At 50.3% G+C, this 15,000-nt stretch overlaps 2 protein-coding genes across 2 annotated transcripts in view; both read left to right on the top strand.

Moving 5' to 3' along the window:
* The window catches only part of LOC123765670 (uncharacterized), a 182,465-nt gene that overhangs the window by 57,010 nt on the left and 110,455 nt on the right, over positions 1-15,000 (top strand). The gene's annotated exons all lie outside the window — the stretch shown is intronic.
* The window catches only part of LOC123748222 (uncharacterized), a 50,746-nt gene that overhangs the window by 8,227 nt on the left and 27,519 nt on the right, over positions 1-15,000 (top strand). Inside the window, exon 4 of the mRNA XM_069333791.1 lies at positions 1,261-4,266. Within this exon, the coding sequence (XP_069189892.1) occupies positions 1,261-4,266 (3,006 nt within the window). The remainder of the gene's footprint in view (positions 1-1,260; positions 4,267-15,000) is intronic.

Here is a 15,000-nt window from a genome sequence, read left to right as displayed (position 1 = left end):
TGTGGTGGTGATAGTGGTGATGGTGGTAGTGGTGGGGGTGGTAGTGGTGGTTGTGGTGGTTTTGGTGGTGGTGGTGATAGTGGTGGTGGTGAAGGCAGTGGTGGTGGTGGTAGTGGTGGTGGTGATAGTGGTGGTGCTGGTTATGGTGATGGTGGTGGAGGTGGTTATGGTGGTGGTGATGGTGATAGTGGTGATGGTGGTTGTAGTGGTGGTGGTGGTCGAGGAAGAGGAGGAGGAGGAGGCTGTGGTTGTGGTGGTGGAGGCTGTGGCGGTGGTCTTGGTAGTGGTGGTGGTCGTGGTGGTAGTGGTGGTTGTTGTCGTGGTGAGGTGGTGGTTCTCGTGGTTGTTGTGATGATGGTAGTGGTGGTGGTGGTGGTTATGGTGATGGTGGTGGAGGTATTTATGGTGGTGGAGGTGGTGATTGTGGTGATAGTGGTGGTGGTTGTGGTTATGGTGATGGTGGTGGAGGTGGTTTTGGTGGTGGTGGTGATAGTGGTGGTGGTGGTGGTTATGGTGATGGTGGAGGTGGTTATAGTGGTGTTGGTAATGGTGGTGGTGGTGGTTGTGGTAGTAGTGGTGGTAGGGGTGGATGTGGTGGTAGTGGTGGTGGTAGTGCTGATAGTGGTGGTGGTGGTGGTAGTGGTGGTGGTGATGGTGGTGGTGGTGGTGGTGGTGGTTGTGGTGATAGTGGCGGTGGTGGTGGTGGTAGTGGTGTTGGTAATGGTGGTGGTGTTAGTGGTGGTGGTTGTGGTTATGGTGATGGTGGTGGAGGTGGTGGTGGTGGTTATGGTGGTGGTGGTGGTGGTCGTGGTGGAGGTGGTTATAGTGGTGGTGGTGGTTGTGGTGGAGGAGGTGGTGGTGGTGGTGACAGTGGTGGTGTGGTGGTGGTGGTGATGGTAGTGGTGGTGGTGGTGGAGGTAGTGGTGGAGGTGGTGGTGGTGATGGTGGTGGTGATGGTTGTGGTGGTAGTGGTGGTGGTGGTTGTGGTGGTGGTCGAGGAGGAGGAGGAGGAGGCTGTGGTGGAAGGAGCCCCGCTCGATACTCTCCTCACACACCTCTTGTAGATCAACATCTATTTCTGTCTACGTCTTGAGCTTGTGTTATGTGTTGCGTTCACCTCTGGTGTATATGTTCCTCTTAAGGACAGGTCAGGTGGAATATTTTAGGTTGTCTCACTCGGTTGGTTGCTCGTGTGTTTTTGTTCGTGTTTTTTGTCGGAGTTTAAACACTTGTTTCTTCAGCCCCCCCCCCCCCCTCAAGTGTCCAGTGCCAGCCTCAAGTGTCCAGTGCCGCCCTCAAGTGTCCAGTGCCGCTCTCAAGTGTCCAGTGCCGCCCTCAAGTGTCCAGTGCCGCTCTCAAGTGTCCAGTCCCGGCCTCAAGTGTCCAGTGCCGCCCTCAAGTGTCCAGTGCCAGCCTCAAGTGTCCAGTGCCGCCCTCAAGTGTCCTGCGCCGCCCTCAAGTGTCCAGTTCCGCCCTCAAGTGTCCAGTGTTGCCCTCAAGTGTCCAGTGCCGCCCTCAAGTGTCCAGTGCCGCCCTTAAGTGTCCAGTGCCGCCCTCAAGTGTCCAGTGCCGCCCTCAAGTGTCCAGTGCCGCCCTCAAGTGTCCAGTGCTGCTCTCAAGTGTCCAGTGCCGCTCTCAAGTGTCCAGTGCCGCCTTCAAGTGTCCAGTTCCGCCCTCAAGTGTCCAGTTCCGCCCTCAAGTGTCCAGTGCCTCCCTCAAGTGTCCAGTGCCGGCCTCAAGTGTCCAGTGCCGCCCTCAAGTGTCCAGTGCCGCTCTCAAGTGTCCAGTGCCGCCCTCAAGTGTCCAGTGTTGCCCTCAAGTGTCCAGTGCCGCTCTCAAGTGTCCGGTGCCGCTCTCAAGTGTCCAGTGCCGCCCTCAAGTGTCCAGTGTTGCCCTCAAGTGTCCAGTGCCGCCCTCAAGTGTCCAGTGCCGCTCTCAAGTGTCCAGTGCCGCTCTCAAGTGTCCAGTGTTGCCCTCAAGTGTCCAGTTCCGCCCTCAAGTGTCCAGTGTTGCCCTCAAGTGTCCAGTGCCGCCCTCAAGTGTCCAGTGCCGCTCTCAAGTGTCCAGTGCCGCCCTCAAGTGTCCAGTGTTGTCCTCAAGTGTCCAGTGTTGCCCTCAAGTGTCCAGTGCCGCCCTCAAGTGTCCAGTGCCGCTCTCAAGTGTCCAGTGCCGCTCTCAAGTGTCCAGTGCCGCTCTCAAGTGTCCAGTGCCGCCCTCAAGTGTCCAGTTCCGCCCTCAAGTGTCCAGTGTTGCCCTCAAGTGTCCAGTGCCGCCCTCAAGTGTCCAGTGTTGCCCTCAAGTGTCCAGTGCCGCTCTCAAGTGTCCAGTGTTGCCCTCAAGTGTCCAGTTCCGCCCTCAAGTGTCCAGTGTTGCCCTCAAGTGTCCAGTGCCGCTCTCAAGTGTCCAGTGCCGCTCTCAAGTGTCCAGTGCCGCTCTCAAGTGTCCAGTGCCGCTCTCAAGTGTCCAGTGCCGCCCTCAAGTGTCCAGTGCCGCTCTCAAGTGTCCAGTGCCGCCCTCAAGTGTCCAGTGTTGCCCTCAAGTGTCCAGTGCCGCCCTCAAGTGTCCAGTGCCGTTCTCAAGTGTCCAGTGCCGCCCTCAAGTGTCCAGTGTTGCCCTCAAGTGTCCAGTGCCGCCCTCAAGTGTCCAGTGCTGCTCTCAAGTGTCCAGTGTTGCCCTCAAGTGTCCAGTGCCGCCCTCAAGTGTCCAGTGCCGCTCTCAAGTGTCCAGTGCCGCTCTCAAGTGTCCAGTGTTGCCCTCAAGTGTCCAGTTCCGCCCTCAAGTGTCCAGTGTTGCCCTCAAGTGTCCAGTGCCGCCCTCAAGTGTCCAGTGCCGCCCTCAAGTGTCCAGTTCCGCCCTCAAGTGTCCAGTGTTGCCCTCAAGTGTCCAGCGCCGCTCTCAAGTGTCCAGTGCCGCTCTCAAGTGTCCAGTGCTGCTCTCAAGTGTCCAGTGCCGCTCTCAAGTGTCCAGTGCCGCTCTCAAGTGTCCAGTGCCGCTCTCAAGTGTCCAGTGCCGCCCTCAAGTGTCCAGTGCCGCTCTCAAGTGTCCAGTGCCGCCCTCAAGTGTCCAGTGTTGCCCTCAAGTGTCCAGTGCCGCCCTCAAGTGTCCAGTGCCGCCCTCAAGTGTCCAGTGTTGCCCTCAAGTGTCCAGTGCCGCCCTCAAGTGTCCAGTGCCGCTCTCAAGTGTCCAGTGCCGCTCTCAAGTGTCCAGTGCCGCTCTCAAGTGTCCAGTGCCGCCCTCAAGTGTCCAGTTCCGCCCTCAAGTGTCCAGTGTTGCCCTCAAGTGTCCAGTGCCGCTCTCAAGTGTCCAGTGCCGCCCTCAAGAGTCCAGTTCCGCCCTCAAGTGTCCAGTGTTGCCCTCAAGTGTCCAGTGCCGCCCTCAAGTGTCCAGTGCCGGCCTCAAGTGTCCAGTGCCGCCCTCAAGTGTCCAGTGCCGCCCTTAAGTGTCCAGTGCCGCCCTCAAGTGTCCAGTGCCGGCCTCAAGTGTCCAGTGCCGCCCTCAAGTGTCCAGTGCCGCCCTTAAGTGTCCAGTGCCGCCCTCAAGTGTCCAGTGCCGCCCTCAAGTGTCCAGTGCCGCCCTCAAGTGTCCAGTGCCGCTTTCAAGTGTCCAGTGGCGCCCTCAAGTGTTCAGTGCCGCTCTCAAGTGTCCAGTGCCGCCCTCAAGTGTCCAGTGTTGCCCTCAAGTGTCCAGTTCCGCCCTCAAGTGTCCAGTGTTGCCCTCAAGTGTCCAGTGCCGCCCTCAAGTGTCCAGTGCCGCTCTCAAGTGTCCAGTGCCGCCCTCAAGTGTCCAGTGCCGCTCTCAAGTGTCCAGTGCCGCCCTCAAGTGTCCAGTGTTGCCCTCAAGTGTCCAGTGTTGCCCTCAAGTGTCCAGTGCCGCTCTCAAGTGTCCAGTGCCGCCCTCAAGTGTCCAGTGCCGCTCTCAAGTGTCCAGTGCCGCCCTCAAGTGTCCAGTGTTGCCCTCAAGTGTCCAGTGCCGCCCTCAAGTGTCCAGTGCCGCTCTCAAGTGTCCAGTGCCGCCCTCAAGTGTCCAGTGTTGCCCTCAAGTGTCCAGTGTTGCCCTCAAGTGTCCACTGCCGCCGTCAAGTGTCCAGTTCCGCCCTCAAGTGTCCAGTGTTGCCCTCAAGTGTCCAGTGCCGCTCTCAAGTGTCCAGTGCCGCTCTCAAGTGTCCAGTGCTGCCCTCAAGTGTCCAGTGCTGCTCTCAAGTGTCCAGTGCCGCTCTCAAGTGTCCAGTGCCGCCCTCAAGTGTCCAGTTCCGCCCTCAAGTGTCCAGTGATAAATTCCAACTCCAACATGGGATGGGATCTTTTTTTCTTGAGGTTATCTTGAGATGATTTGGGGCTTTAGTGTCCCCGCGGCCCGGTCCTCGACCAGGCCTCCACCCCCAGGAAGCAGCCCGTGACAGCTGACTAACACCCAGGTACCTATTTTACTGCTAGGTAACAGGGGCATAGGGTGAAACTCTGCCCATTGTTTCTCGCCGTCGCCTGGGATCGAACCCAGGACCACAGGATCACAAGTCCCGCGTTCTGTCCGCTCGGCCGACCCCCACAAATTTTATACAAGAGTTATTATCATTGGCAAAAATTACATTCCATTTAATATTACAAACTACTTCAGACATACATTGTGATGGGTTATTTAAGGACTGCAGAGCCCTTTTAGAGTCACAGAAAATAACTCCACCACCATTGAGCTTAAGGTATTCAGTGGCTAGATAAATACCCAATAGCTCGGTCTGTGTCGTGCTTGCCCAGTTGTTCAATCTCTGTGTACTAGTCATGATCATTTCATTCCCTTTATACACTACACATGCACAACCTGTTCTACCAGTGCCTAACTGCACAGAGCCATCAGTAAAGGCATAGGATTCAGTCGGTTTGAGAATTTGAAGATGACTGTCAATAGCTTCTAATGTTATACATCTCAAAATGTCAGTGTTATACATTTGTTTTACACTGATGGGGGTATAATGCAGAGAGACCTCCACATCTTTCCATGGGGGAATATAGTGAACAGTTTTATCAGGGTTAAGAGACACATTCAGTTTCAGAAGATTATAGGCACAACAACTGAGCCACACACTGTAGGGAGCTTTTTGCGGCGGATTGAGGGAACAGTCAAAATTGTTTAGAATGGATCTCAATTTAATTTGAATAGAGCTGGGGGACCATTATTTTTCAAAGTTTTGGCGCAAAACATAGTACTAAGTAGAACTATTCTTTCGTAAATGGAAGGTAAGTTTACTTCCTTTCTCATGTTAACAATTCTGACAGTTCTAGTCCTCTAAATGCTATGGTACCTGTTATATAGTCACTGAAACCATCACAGCCATGAATAACCATCTCAAAACTCCAGCTTTTTCTTACCAGCAGAGCTACAACCACCACCTCCTCTTCCTTCTCTCTCTTTCTTCACAACACAGTAGTCCTGTGGAAACACTGCATTTGTTATGGTTTTCGTTAATTTTGTTTCTGTGAGTGCTATTATGTCTGGGTTTTCTTCTAGTACCCTGTTACGGCCCTCTCGGGATGCAACGGGGTTCTCACTCTGATGTTATTAGAGTAAGTAGTATCCGGCCCCAAGCCAGTAGTGGCTTTCAAGGAATGAGATCCGTGACGCAAGAAACTTAAAGGGGGAAGGGAAAGAAAGTTAAGAACTTAAGATTATAATTACCATCACCAATAAATAATATATAAAAAGAGTACACAGGAGGAGGGGTATTAACACTATACAGGGGAATTATTCACACAATTGTCTTCTCCTGAAGACTCTGGATCCAAATACTCTCGGTGCTGAGTCCTCGGTGCTTTTGTGGTCTCTTGACGAATCCTTCGACCAAGCTGAGTCTACCCTGGCCACAGGTCAGCCAAAACACAGGTTCACTGGGGGCACCGCCGTGGAGGCCGTCAACCACAAGTCCAGCAGGTCTGCTGGCAGGTTCCGGACCAACAACGCTTGTACGGCCACTCCACGAGCGATATTAGGGTAACGCCCTAGACAGGAGCCTCGTGTGATACCACAAATCACTCTCCTGTCCTCAGTACCCCAGTGGATAATCGTCTCCAGCAGTCGGTCCCAGGTAAGACAATCCTTCTACTACCACTACACTGGCAGGGTAACACACCACAGTGTTCTTCCGGGAGACGACTTCACAGCTGCTGCAGCAAAGCACAAGGTATGGAGACGGCAGCCTTGGGTAGACTGACTCAACTTCCATCACAGCAGTCCCAGGTCGACTCTGTAAGCAGACACGTCATCAATAACAGGGGCACTAAAACACCTCACTTACAGGCTCAGACACAAATGCCCACCTATCCACTCCATAGCTGGCGCTGGTGTCTGAGCACCACCTCACCAGAGGTCAGCAGCGGCTGTGTTGAGCGCTGAACCGGACTGGAAACTGGCTCCTCACGTCGTCCTCACCAGGTGTCGTCGTCCGTTTGGAGGGGGTTTCGGGAGCTGACCCACAGATGGCGCGGTCGTCACTGCTCCGGGCTCGGACGCTGGATCCGGGTTCATAACACCTCCCCACCAAAAAGAATTTGGTTTGGGGTTCTATAAAAAGAGACACAAACCAAATTAGTACGGCGACACAACTCCAAATGGACTCACATGCTTTATATACTGGAACGGCGAGGCTGTCTCGTCCACAGAACTGTACTGAGGAAAAACCCTGGCACAAAGGGACCTTGAAAATGGCAGGCGATGACCTACCTGACGTAATTTTCCACACCTCCTCTGCGATGGCAAGCAGGGGCATCATCTCACCTCTCTCGAGTAAGGATCGGTGTAGACACAATGAGGGGCGACTCGACACTTCCCTGTGTCGTGGCACCAATGATGGCAGATCATAGACGGCATTTCTGGTACCGGTCCGATGGTCCTTCAGGGAGACAGGAACCTGGAATACAGGGGTCTGATAATTCAGAGTGACAGCGACAGTGGGCAAGTCAGTACTTACAGCATATTCCTCCACTAGGTCCACACCTAGTTTCAACAGGGCTGCTTGCACACCGAAGATGGCATTCGCTCTGCCACCGTCAGGTCGACCAACGTTCCACATAACGCTGCATTGAGGCTCAGCAGTCACGCGGGGGATGCCAACCTGTCGGAAACAGTCACTCACATTATCATATCTCGTACCTCCTGTATCAACCATCACCTTCCAGGTCCCTTCTTCGACTGCAACACTCATAGTGCACGTCTCTAATCCCTGGGATCTCTTTACGATGTTCAAGGGAGCTATCATCCTTCGGGTCGTCCACTGATCCTTACTGAGGATACACACGAGAATCAAACAAAATATCGCTAAGAAACATGGGGCCAATTGAGGGATAAGCTTCCCGAGCCTGTCATGTCCATATCCGGCTATATCCACTAGCCTGGTTTGGACCAAAGAGGGCACTAGACCTTTCGAACACACCTCACATACCTCTGACGTCTGGGGAATCTCTGGCCGGTTCAATGAACGCTGTACAATGCCATACCGCAAGTACACATTCGCCTTCGCTCCAGACTCGTTGGTATCCGTGGGTGCCTGCACACAAGGCCTCTCTTCTAACTCAGGTACTTCTGCCATCGTAACCTCATGTTCCTTGTCGAGAGAAGAATCAGGAGACTCTGCTAGAATACTGTCGATCTGCGGGTGAGAGGAAGGATTAAACATACTTACATCCGGGTCTGTCTTTACCTGGACATTACCATTGCCTGTAGTTACCTCAGACCTTGCTGTTCCGGTAGACCCGTCCGCGAACTTGGGAAGATTGATGCTCCAATCCGATACCAGGTCGTTGGCTAGTACCACGTCAATCCCAGCCACAGGGAGGGTATCGACTACTGCCAACACACATGTGCCGCTGAAGTAAGGCGAGTCGAGATGTACCGGCACTAAGGGGGCGATATACTGCGTTCTCGGAAACCCAACCAGGACAACCTCTGGTCTCCCATCCACACTTACTCGCTCGGGTAACGAGTTCTTCACGATCAGGGACTGGGCTGCTCCACTATCTCTGAGCACTACAACTGATCTACCAGTATGACCACTCGATACATACCCGCCTGAAGTGTGAGGGGAAAACAATCTGGGTTCTTCCTGCGTAGTCGTAGTCTGGTTTCCTGCTGGTGATGTTCCACAGCTCATCATCACCACCTCCTTTCGTGCGCCGCCACCTCTTCTGCCTCGGCACATAGCAGCTACATGCCCTTTCTGCCCACAAGTCCAGCACACCACATTCCTCCTTGGACTCCGGTGTTTCGGACTGCTAGGACTCATCCTTCGAGGGCTACTTGGGGGCGTCTTCTTAGCGTTTCGTGGGACGGGAGTCTCTTCTTCGTCCTGAGGTTTATGAAACTGGCGTTGGTAGTGCCTTGGGACGTACTTAGCAGAAGGCCTATGCGTCAGGATATACTCTTCAGCCATGGTGGCTGCCGCACTCAAGGTCTCTACCTGCTGTTCCTCTAAGTACGTCTTCAGTTCTCCAGACAAACAATCCTTGAAGTCCTCTAGCAGTATATGATGCTCGAGGTATTCTTTGGTCTCCACCTTCCGAGAGGCACACCATTCCTGAAAAAGTCGCTCCTTGATTGTGGCGAATTCGGTGAAGGTGTGCTCTGTGGTCTTCTTCAGGTTCCTGAACTTCTGCCTGTAAGCCTCAGGTACCAATTGGTACGCCATGAGCACAACCTTCTTCACCTTGTCATAATCGCCGGAGTCGTCAAGGGATAACGTGGAGTAGGCGATTTGGGCCTTCTCAGTCAAGACTGACTGTATCATGATGGCCCAATTCTCCCTTGGCCACTCCAAAGAGGCAGCGACTTTCTCGAAGGCTGCAAAAAACTTTGAAACTTCCCTCTCATTGAACTTGGGGGACCATTTTGATGTTTCTTACCGGATCGAAACTACTGGTGTCCGTTGTTGGCCTCCGACTACCGCCTAATCGCAATACTTCTAGTTCATGTTGTCTCTGTCTTTTTCTTCTCTCTCTCGCTCTTATCTTTGTCTTTCTCGTTCTTCTCTTTCCCGTTTCTCTTCTCTCTCTCGCTCTTCTCTTTCTCGTTTCTCTTCTCTCTCTCGCTCTTCTCTTTCTCTCTCTCTCTCTCGCTCTTCTTTCCTTTCTTCTAATTCTAAACGCCTCATTGCCATTTCCTTATCTTTCATCTCCATTTCTTTATCTTTTAATTCTCGTTCTAATTCTAACTTCTTCCACTCTATCTCGCGATTTATTTCTAGGGCACGCATTTTGACTGTAAGAAAGCTAATATTAAGCTCACCTGCATCACTGTCAATGTCACTGCCCTTATCTTCCTTTTCCGTGGAAGCTATTTCCTCACCTTCCTTTGTACTAGGAGGCTCGCCTTCCTGTTTCTCCTTTGCCTTCAAGTGCCGGTGAACCTTGGACAAGATCTCCACACGGGAATCACTGGCACGGATCTTGATCTCCAGGTAGGCGCTCACTAGTACAAGCTCTGGTTTGCTCAGATATTTTAATTTGGCAAGACAGTCCTCTCTGTTCAGAAAAGCCTGCACATCGTCCAGATCATCGATGGTAGCTTTCTCTGCCATTGTCACCGATGGAACACTTAACTAGCACTGGACACACCGCTTACACGTTAACACTTAACGCACCGAGCACAGTTCTACGGCAATATTGCACTTTATCGCACCAAACACTGCACTTGCCAATATTGCACGTAATCACTTCGGGCACCGCACTACGCAATATCGCACTTAATCACAGCGAACCCTTCGCTCTACAATATTGCACTGAATCACTGAGCACCACACTAGTCAATATTGCACTTAATCGCTTAGTCACAGCGATCACCGCACTGCACAATATTGCACTTAGTCACTCTTGAGCACCGCACAGGACGTATAACGTCACAATTGTCACACACAGGGGGAATTATATACAGGGATTACGCCACTTCACCACCCCTGTCAAACATACTTAACAAGGGGATGGATCCCGCTGGGGATGCCAATTATGTTACGGCCCTCTCGGGACGCAACGGGGTTCTCACTCTGATGTTATTAGAGTAAGTAGTATCCGGCCCCAAGCCAGTAGTGGCTTTCAAGGAATGAGATCCGTGACGCAAGAAACTTAAAGGGGGAAGGGAAAGAAAGTTAAGAACTTAAGATTATAATTACCATCACCAATAAATAATATATAAAAAGAGAACACAGGGGGAGGGGTATTAACACTATACAGGGGAATTATTCACACAATTGTCTTCTCCTGAAGACTCTGGATCCAAATACTCTCGGTGCTGAGTCCTCGGTGCTTTCGTGGTCTCTTGACGAATCCTTCGACCAAGCTGAGTCTACCCTGGCCACAGGTCAGCCAAAACACAGGTCCATTGGGGGCACCGCCGTGGAGGCCGTCAACCACAAGTCCAGCAGGTCTGCTGGCAGGTTCCGGACCAACAACGCTGGTACGGCCACTCCACGAGCGATATTAGGGTAACGCCCTAGAGAGGAGCCTCGTGTGATACCACAAATCACTCTCCTGTCCTCAGTACCCCAGTGGATAATCGTCTCCAGCAGTCGGTCCCAGGTAAGACAATCCTTCTACTGCCACTACACTGGCAGGGTAACACACCACAGTGTTCTTCCGGGAGACGACTTCACAGCTGCTGCAGCAAAGCACAAGGTATGGAGACGGCTGCCTTGGGTAGACTGACTCAACTTCCATCACAGCAGTCCCAGGTCGACTCTGTAAGCAGACACGTCATCAATAACATGGGCACTAAAACACCTCACTTACAGGCTCAGACACAAACGCCCACCTATCCACTCCATAGCTGGCACTGGTGTCTGAGCACCACCTCACCAGAGGTCAGCAGCGGCTGTGTTGAGCGCTGAACCGGACTGGAAACTGGCTCCTCACGTCGTCCTCACCAGGTGTCGTCGTCCGTTTGGAGGGGGTTTCGGGAGCTGACCCACAGATGGCGCGGTCGTCACTGCTCCGGGCTCGGACGCTGGATCCGGGTTCGTAACATACCCATTCTTCAAGTTAATTTGATTTATTTGTAATCCCATCTATGTTAGTGTACAGTTCTTTTGGACTCACTTTCTTCTGTTCCTTCTCATATCCCTTTCTTGGTGAGCGTTCTGCTAATAGGGGAAGCTGTTCCATGTGTGTGAGGATTTGTGAGGTGTTTAAGATCTCAGGTCACAAGTCCTGTGACCATAGATTAAGGTCTCAGAAGATACTGGTGTGAGGGCGGAGGGTCAAGGAAAGGGGGGCAGGGAGGGTATGGGATGAAACGGGAGAGGGGAACCTGGAAGGGTAGCGGAGTTTGGGGAGTGCATGTGTGTACTCACCTAGTTGTACTCACCTAGTTGTGTTTGCGGGGGTTGAGCTCTGGCTCTTTGGTCCCGCCTCTCAACCGTCAATCAACAGGTGTACAGATTCCTGAGCCTATCGGGATCTGTGTGTGTGGGGGGTGGGGGCCGCTTCAGTGTATACAACGCAGATGTGAGTCAAACTTTACAAACGCGTTAGGATTCCTTTACAGATGACGAGAGATGCAGTTAACCAACTGTCCAGAGTCCCTTTAGCATGTCCATATAACAGGCTCCGGCAGCAAAGTTCCTTGAAACTGGCTTCTTTTGCTTTCACTTACTATGGAAGACAGCCTGTGCTCATTTGAAAAGATTAATAATTTATCAGATTATCCCTGCTAAAATTTTTACACTTTTCTTGTAAAAAACGATAAACCTTTATAACCAATAAGGCTCGGCATTAGGATCAATACTCTTTCTCATATATCAAATAAATTTCATATTGTCCTTTTTAACAATTTATGGACGTGGAGTCACTACATGGATAAATATACGAGTGTACTATACATAAAACTATTACTTAAGAGAATAAAACGAGGAAAAACAGGGGCTGAAAACAAAGGGGCAAAACAAAGGGGTTGAAAAAGAGGTTGTTGATGGATTTAACTTGATTTGACCTTCAAGAAATCGTTAGGAATCGTCAAGGCGCTCAAGAAGACCCTGAAGGCGAGGGCGAGATAAACAGAACTATTGACGTCGTAAATTATAAAATATAAAAGTCGAGGAACTTTGGAGTAATTCCGTCGTTCATTGCCGCGCCCTGGTTGGGGGGGACGTGTAATATTACTCGCAGCGCCCGTCAATATTATACAAATTTAAATTTCCTTCCCATAAAAACACTTTCTGAAATGAATTTTCAATGTTATAATTTGAGGATAATATTTTTTAGATAATGAGAAATTATGAAGTAAAACGTAAATGTTTAATTTTAGAAATTCTGGAATATACATGAGGAAAATTGTTGCTGATCAACATGCAGACCGGTGGTTTAGGCGGCTATCTTGCGTTAGAGTTATTGTTATCACACGTGATAACTACCGTTGCCTTGTTCATGTGCTTTCCAAGTAATGCTCACAGCACAAGCCTTTGAAACACATATTGAATGCGCGCATGAATCGAATATTCACGCACATTTGCACGCACAAACACACACATACAAACACACACACACCAGGAATAACAGGACACTTGAGAGCAGAGAAAGATACCAGAATACCAGGAATGAATATGTCAGGATGGAAGGAAGTGTGTGAGGAACTGAATAAAAAAATTCTGGAAGTCTTCACCTTAGAGCAAGGAGAAATTCCAGAGATAAGAGAAGGAATAGTTAACCAAGAATCACTGGAAGAGTTTGAGATTACCAGCGGGGAATAAAGGAAGTGTTTACTAGAGTTGGATGTGACAAAGGCTATAGGCCCAGATGGAATCTCCCCGTGGATACTAAAGGAAGGAGCAGAAGAACTGTGCGTGCCACTCTCCATAGTGTATAATAAATCACGGGCAACAAGAGAACTGCCAGAAATTTCGAAAGCAGTTAACGTAGTCCCGATATACAAGAAAAAGGATAGACAGGACGCACTGAACTACAGGCCAGTGTCCCGAACCTGCATATCATTCTAGCTGATGGAGAAAATTGTGCGAAAAAAGCCCGTGGAACATCTGGAGTGAAAGAACTTTGTAACACAGCAGTAACATGGGTTCAGGGATGGCAACTCCTGCCTCACAAGTTTACTTGAATTCTATGACCAGGCAACAAAAATCAGGCAAGAAAGAGAGAGGTGGGCAGACTGAATATTTTTGGATTGTCATAAAGCCTTTGATACAGTACCACACAAGAGGCTAGTGAAAAAGCTGGAGATGCATGCTGGAGTGAAAGGGAAGGTACTCCAGTGGATAAAAGAATACCTAAGCAACACGAGACAATGAGGGGTGAGCTCTCAGATTGGCGAGACGTTACGAGTGGAGTCCCGCAGGGGTCAGTCCTTGGACCTATACTGTTTCTGATATACGTAAATGATCTCCCAGAGGGTATAGACTTGTTTCTCTCAATGTTTGTTGATGATGCAAAAATTATGAGGAGGATTGAAACAGAGGATGATAGTAGGAGGCTACAAGATGACCTAGACAGACTGAGTGAATGGTCCAACAAATGGCTGTTAAAGTTTAACCCGAGTAAATGCAAAGTAATGAAACTAGGCGGTGGAAACAAGAGGCCAGACACAGGATACAGAATAGGAGATGAAGTACGTAATGAAACGGACAGAGAGAAAGATCTAGAAGTTGATATCACACCAAACCTGTCTCCTGAAGCCCACATAAAGAGAATAACGTCTGCGGCATATGCGAGGCTGGCTAACATCAGAACGGCGTTCAGGAACCTGTGTAAGGAATCATTCAGAATCTTGTACACCACATATGTAAGACCAATCCTGGAGTATGCGGCCCCAGCATGGAGCCCGTACCTTGTCAAGCACAAGACGAAGCTGGAAAAAGTTCAAAGGTATGCCACTAGACTAGTCCCAGAACTAAGAGGCATGAGTTACGAGGAAAGGCTGCAGGAAATGCACCTTACGACACTAAAAGACAGAAGAGTGAGGGGAGACATGATCACTACCTACAAAATACTCAGGGGAATTGACAGGGTAGGCAAGGATAAACGATTCAACACCTGTGGTATGCGAACAACGGGACACAGGTGGAAACTGAGTACCCAAATGAGCAACAGGGACGTTAAGAAGAACTTTTTCAATGTCAGAGTAATTAACAGATGGAATGCATTAGTCAGTGATGTGTTGGAGGCTGACTCCATACACAATTTCAAGTGTAGATATGTCAGAGCCCAATTGGCTCAGGAACCTGAACACCAGTTGATTGACAGTTGAGAGGCGGGACCAAAGAGCCAAAGCTCAGCCCCCGCAAGAACAACTAGGTGAGTACACGCACACACAGAGACATCGTGGAGCTCGTGCCTTGTAAAGAAGAGGACATAGCTGGAAAAGTTCAGAGGTATGCCTCTAGGCTAAGGTATGTCTCAGAACTAAGAGGCATGAGTTACGAAAAAAGGCTGCATGAAATGCACCAAACGTCACTGGAAGATAGGAGAGCACGGAAAGACATAATCACTACCAAAAAAATTCTAGGAGGAATCGACAGGTAAGATAAAGATAAATTGTTTAACACGGGGGTGTAGGGTTGGGGGGCGTACTCGAACAAATGGACACAGGTGGAAACTGAGTACCCAAATGAGCCACAGGGACGTTTGAAAGTACTTTTCAGTCAGAGTAGTTAGCAAATGGAATGCATTAGGCAGGGATGTGGTGGAGGCTGACTCCATGCTCAGTTTCAAATGTAGATATAATAGAGCCAAGTAGGTTCCGGAATCTATTCACCATTTGATTGATAGTTGAGAGGCGGAACGAAAGAGCCAGAGCTCAACCCGTGCAAACACAACTAGGCGAGTACAACTAGGTGAGTACACACATACATATAATCAGCGTCTGTGACGCCTGGGCAACACAGACACAACTGGTCACAATTTCTTTTCTCTGACAGCAGCGGAATCCACTGTTTGGAGACTAGAGATATTAATGACGTCGCTCAGGAACGGAACTGGAACCCATACTATCTATAAAAATAAAAATGGAACGTTCGTTTGT

Source organism: Procambarus clarkii, chromosome 30 (assembly GCF_040958095.1).
Source record: "Procambarus clarkii isolate CNS0578487 chromosome 30, FALCON_Pclarkii_2.0, whole genome shotgun sequence".
Lineage (NCBI taxonomy): Eukaryota > Metazoa > Arthropoda > Malacostraca > Decapoda > Cambaridae > Procambarus > Procambarus clarkii.
The sequence above is the reverse complement of the archived record's forward strand: the minus strand, read 5'-3'. Positions and strand labels throughout refer to the sequence as shown.